The sequence below is a fragment of the Pogoniulus pusillus genome, chromosome 35, assembly GCF_015220805.1.
Source record: "Pogoniulus pusillus isolate bPogPus1 chromosome 35, bPogPus1.pri, whole genome shotgun sequence".
In the NCBI taxonomy this organism is placed as follows: Eukaryota; Metazoa; Chordata; class Aves; order Piciformes; family Lybiidae; genus Pogoniulus; species Pogoniulus pusillus.
In genome coordinates this window covers 9,586,260-9,592,259 of record NC_087298.1, presented here as the reverse complement: position 1 = coordinate 9,592,259, position 6,000 = coordinate 9,586,260, and the positions used below count along the sequence as shown (strand labels likewise).

The 6,000-nt window shown below is 41.1% G+C and overlaps 1 protein-coding gene across 2 annotated transcripts in view; it reads left to right on the top strand.

The window, feature by feature from the left end:
* Window positions 1-744: 744 nt before the first annotated feature.
* The window catches only part of DAB2IP (DAB2 interacting protein), a 215,612-nt gene continuing 210,356 nt past the window's right edge, over window positions 745-6,000 (top strand). The window contains exon 1 of one of the 2 annotated variants that reach the window (XM_064171628.1): window positions 745-953. In XM_064171628.1, the coding sequence (XP_064027698.1) occupies window positions 836-953 (118 nt within the window). In that variant the 5' untranslated portion in view covers window positions 745-835. Of the gene's footprint in view, window positions 1,075-6,000 lie in introns of both variants that reach the window. The other variant, XM_064171631.1, reaches the window with a different exon arrangement.

Genomic DNA, 6,000 nt, shown 5'->3' with positions numbered 1-6,000 from the left:
TTGAGGCACAAAGAAGAGTTATGAATTATGTGAGGTCTTGGGGAGATAGTGGCAGACCCAGAGGAAGAATGAAGGTGACCTGACTTGTAAGAGTATGATCTGTCAGCTAATATTGTCTCTGTTCAGAGAGTCTGCAGTTGCAGGCTCTGCTATAATTTAGCATATGAGTCTAGCAAAGCTGATGCTTGCCCCTCCAGCTCATTTGCAGAAGGCTTTTTAAAATGCCAGCTTAGCAGCAGCTCCTGGCTTGGCAAAGGAGGTAAATGTAGGACAAGGTCTCCAGCGGAAGGCTGTTGCTGCAGCAAGTTACAGCTGCCCAGTGCGGAGTCATTGAGTTGCCTCCCTGTTAGGCACCGGCTGGTCTATTCATTCTGCAAACAGCCTCTTTCCTTTCCAAGACAGCCCTGGGGACACAAGGGAATGGCAGAGTTTATTATAAACTGAGTAAAGGAACAGACTATTGCTGGAGGAGATCCAGGGTTATAAAAGATTGTAGCAGGGGGGGAGGAGGAGGAGGGAACAGGACATAATTTGTGTTTGTGTGCGAGGGGGTGCGTCCTGGTGGCTTCCACGAGGCATTCCCCAAAGCCTGGAGACCTTTGGTGGTGGTTTTGGAGCGGTTCTCTGCAGTGCCTTCCGTGCTGTGTCAAACCCCACTTACTTTTTATTGTATCAATCATTCTCTTTATGCAGCAACACGAATCGGAGAACGCTTGCAGGTCCTGTTCTGAATGAGCTCCGCTCTCTGCCAGCTCAGCCTAGTTACTGCTGTAACTTAGTCTGGGGGATGGGAGGAAAAAGGTTGCTGCTACTTTAAATATAATGCATTAAGAGGATGCTGGAAAAAGGCCTGCATGCTGTAATACCCAGCCATCTAGTTGGAAAAGGAGCCAGATGTAATACAAAAGAAGAAACACAGCCTCTTATGGATGCAGCACTAATTCATAAATCAGGTGAATCAGCTTAGGCAACTGCTGTGTTTTTATGCCTCTGCTGCATGGACAACTGCATGTTGGATGCTTTTATTTGAAGTAATGGAACCAGATAATCCTTTGGACCAGGACAACTCCAATGGTAAGAAGTAGAAAACAGAAAAGAGAGGGAAGAAAAGGATAATGAAGGACTGTCTGAGTTACACATCCTGCTGAAGGCGCAGGGCTAGGCATGTGTTTTTGCTGTCTTCTGCATGGATAAGTAGAAATGAATGTGGTAATGTGCTTCACATTATCCTAGGGATCATTCTGTTTACAGGGCTTGGAGGGTAGACCGATACATACAGCATATTGCAAGGAGCAGTAACCAGGCAGAATTAACCTATCTCCTGGGCAGTCTTTGCAGGGAGAAGAGGAACCTATGGATTCTACATTCTACATTAGGCAGTTTGGGGGTCTTCTTACCAGTGAGAAAAGAATGTAACTTTCTGCCGTATGTGCTGTCAAATGCAGCATTTGGAAACAGTTTCTTTATCTGCAGAAAGCTTTCCTACAGGCAGTTGCATGAGTAATTTACTAAGAAGGATATATTTAGCTAGGGACCACATAAATTCACCCTGGAATTAAAGTCCATGGTTAAAACTGCAGCTATTCCCTGGATTTACAGCATTCCACATGCTGCTGCTCTGTATCTAGTCTATTGGAGGGCATGCAAAAAAAAAAAAAAGCATGAATTGAGGTAAAAGTTGTTTGCAATTGCTAAGTCTTATTTCTCTGTTCCTAGAGTGAATTGGCTGCACTGAGGGCAGCAAATTGTTTACATTCATGAAAACAATTTAAGATGGTGATTTTTAGCATCAGCTGCCTCTCAGCTCTTTGATATGTTGTTGGTGCTGTACTGAGTACAGCCTGAAATCCACAAAGTATTCCCCTTCCTACATATGTATTATTTAGGAACTATTTCTGTATTACCCACAGCATATTCTTTGCTGATAACCTAGAGCTCTAAGTACCACACAGCTGCAGTGTTAATATCGCAGGAGACCTAAAGCTGTATGGAAGGAATGTGGTTAAGGGAATGAAGTAACATTTAAACTATGTGAACAGTTGACTGGGCAGATATAAGTGGGCAGCACTGCTTTACTTTGGGCTCTGTGCCATGCTGAAGCTGAATTGTATGAAACAATCAAGGACAGATTGCTGTTTTGTTTCAAGTGGCAATATTTGCATGAAAGGATTAAGAGGGGAGGCTCACACTTTTTATTTCATTTTTCTGTTCTCTCTCCTATGCAGTTATATTAATTTCTTCCTAGGACAGCATCTACCTCTTTTACCTTAGACTTGCTCTTAGACCACCAGGATATAGCTTGAAATCTTATTTTGTTCTTTACAACAGGAAGGTTTAAGGTTATCAGAAAAGTGCATGCATTGCTTGGGCTGATGTTAACAAATGTCTAAGCAAGTATTCTTGCCTGTCCCAACACTAGAATCTGGACTTTAAGAGACACAGAGAGAGTGTCTCGATGCTGTGGAAAATGGGAGTTTAGCTTTGATTTCTCAAACATGTCAAAATGGCTCACTGAATTTAGAATGCAGAGTGTAAGATACACAGGTTTCTTATTCTTCTCCTTACAGACCTGTAAAGGTTACTTTGTCAGGCTGAGTAGCAACTGCTTTTCCTACAAAATATTTGAGTTGACAGACACTGGAAATGTTCATAAACTGGGAAATGAATAAATAAGCACCATGTATGCCAGCAAAACGTTTGCTGCTTCCCTCGTCCTAAGCATGTAAATCTGCCTTTTGGAGTATTTTGTTGGCTCTGATTTCAACTACCCCATTGTAAAACAAATGGGTTGAACCATTTCTCGATCAGCTGCTTAAGTGTTCTGCTGCTGGAGCAGTCTGCAGGACCGAGGGATTCGTCTGTGGTGCTGACACACTCTGCATTACTTTGCATGAATTCAGCAAACACAAAGCTGTCAAAAATATGCCAGCAAAGTGCTATTATGAAACACTTTCCCCTTAAGAACAGTCTCTTGTAGCTGTCCTCTGTCCCTTTTATTACCAAACAGCTAGCGAGCTGCTACAGACACACTCATTACTACTGTGTTTATCTTACTGTATTTGCTCAGGTGACAAATATTAATGCCTTGGGAAGTGACCATAACTTGAAGTTCTGTGCTTACAGCAGAAGTGCCTTTTCACTCTTAGCAATGTCAGCTCAAACTCCCTTTTCTGCTAGCAGAATTAAAACTGGTATTTAATTTTGGATCTGCCCATATTGGTTAACCACCTACCTTCAAATTCAGCATCAATTCATTCTTAGCTACTTGCTGCCCGCCCAATCAATAGATCATTAATGACAAGTAAAATCTGTTCCAATGAGTATACAGCAATAATATACTTTAGAATTTCCTCCTGCAGCCCTTTCATTTGCTTACAGAGATGTAGGAAATCAGCTAGAAGGATGTTGGTGGAATATTCAAGACTGAGAAGCTCTGTGTCTCATTTCTCAACACAGTTCTCATTCCTAATCAAATCAGCTTGCCAGCTTTCCATGGAGATACCCAATAGATTTCCTGTTGCTTGTAGCTGGAACAGAGAAGGACCACTCATTTATTTTGGGGCCTAAAATGAGATTTAGGCTATGTTAGTCCCTTGACTTATTAGACCCTGGAATAAAATCATAACCTGTGGGTGAAATGGTTATTGGATTTTTCTCTCTGATTCTTCACTGAGCTGTAGTGCTTCTGTGGCTTTGAACACAGACTTGGGTGGTTCCTATCCACTGTAACCTGTATGCCAGGAGATGGAAGTTCAGTAACTTTCTGTGTGCACAGGATAAAGACTCACACAAAGCTACAGGTCCTCATAAGAATGTCAGTAGCAATTAAAGCACTGCCTTTCTTCTTCTCCTCTCCATATTTTCTTTCCATTCTCTGAAAAGCAGGAATACAAAGAAAGATTAGTGCCATTTTATGGTGGCTCACAGTTCTGACTTTTTGATGTGTTCTTTTTAATATACTGGGCTGGTTTCATTTGATTAAAAAAAAAATTCTTGGAAGAGAAGTGCTGAGGAATGTGCTGATTCCAAACCCATAACCCTAAATTACCCATTTCAGAGGGATGACAGACTTCTCTTCTGTACTATAGCCACTTGCAGCTACAGGAAGAAAAGACAACTCAGCAGCTTTTTGTGAGCTGGTGAAGATTTATAAGCTGTTGTATTTGTGTACAAACTTCTAGAGTACAAACCAGCTATGAATTATGCATTCATTGTGTCTTTTAATTGCTCAGATCAGGGTTTATATGGCTGTACTGAACGCTGGCACCGCCTCTAAATTTATTCTTTCGCGTGTCCTGGCAATATTTCTTTGTGAATTAGTTGTTAATCTTTTAAGGGCACAGTATTTTTAGCAGACCTTTTGAACAACCTTGTAGACCAAATCCCATTTTCTGGCTTTAGAGGAATTGTATTCCCTACACAGTAAGAGTGAATCACAGATGCAGATTTTGTACCACAAAGAAATGAAGCTAAATCATTGTGCTTCAGTAATACAATAATTATAGCATTATTTTTTTCAGTCTCTGACATTGAACCAGGTGAGTTACATGAATGACAGCCAGGCTTGAACTTTGTCTGCTGTTGGCAATTTAGATTCCTCAAGCAATGTTCTAGGGCAATAATGAAATCCTAGCCTCAGTGACACCTTGGCGTGCATTAAAAATAACAGTAGAGAGGAAGAGAGAAGCAAGGACTTGGGAACAGAATGTTTTATAGATTGGATATGAAGTTTGTTAGCAGTCATGCAGGACCCCAAGACCAAACAATTATGGCTGCTGCTGGTGAAGACCAAGGCACTTTATTCAGAGGTAGATCTGCCTTAGAACAGGAGATCATGAACACTGCTGCTGAGCTGCTTTTGGAAGATGTACCTCAGCAAACAGAGCCAAAGGCTCATCAGCACCCCAGGCTCTCTTGTTTCCTGGGCTTTGTACTGTGTGGACAATATATATGTATTCTTAACCTTGTAGTGTCTTCTTTTAAAGAGAATATGATTGTCTCAGAGAGAGAACAAAGATTAGACCAAAACAGTGAAAGCTTCAGAAATACCTTTATGGAAGTTCTACAGAAAAGGTTGTTCTGGGGAATTACCCAGGCAAGTGCAAATTCTGTTGCTGAACAGTGAGGTAGAGGCAGATAATAGGAGAGCTAACCTGGCATTCCTTCTTCAGAACTGCATTTTAGGCATGTAGTAATGAGAAAAAGAAGGAAAATAGGATGACAGCACTGATTTTCAGTGCAATACTCTGAAGCTTTTCTCTTTTAAATTGAAGTAATGCCACAGGTGCCATGCAGTTATGTTTTGAAAAGTAAACTCCTCCTCTTCTACCAACAACTGAGTATTTATGAGAGCAAGTTACTTACATTTTACCATTGTAATTAAGGTAGCTTGTTCTGGAAGACGCTTTGCCCTGATCTGAATTCCCTGTGCATGTATAAATTTGGTCAGGAATCTATTTTAATATAAGTATGTTGTGTGCTTTGTACCTTGCCTGGAAATGAAATGTTCAATATTTCTTATAGGTATTGCCATTCTGGTACACTGTCTATGGAGCTAAGTTAATATTACTGAACATCTGTATTTGAAAAAAGGAAAGAGAATAACGATGCTCATCAGCAAGGTTTGATTTAGATGTGGTATGCTGAAAAAGTATATGAGATGTGGGTAGAGGAGGGCAGTGTGGAAAAAAACCTCTAACTTGCTTGAAGATTGTACTGAAAAAAATCATAGTACATTCTTGTTAGTGTTTATTATCCTTTAGATACAATCATAGAATCAACTAGGTTGGAAGAGACCTCCAAGATCATACAGTCCAACCTAGCACCCAGCCCTATCCAATCAACCAGACCATGGCACTAAGTGCCTCATCCAGGCTTTTCTTGAATACCTCCAGGGATGGTGACTCCACCACCTCCCTGGGCAGCCCATTCCAATGCCAATCACTTTCTCTGACAACAACTTCCTCCTAACATCCAGCCTAGACCTCCCTCCAGCACAAC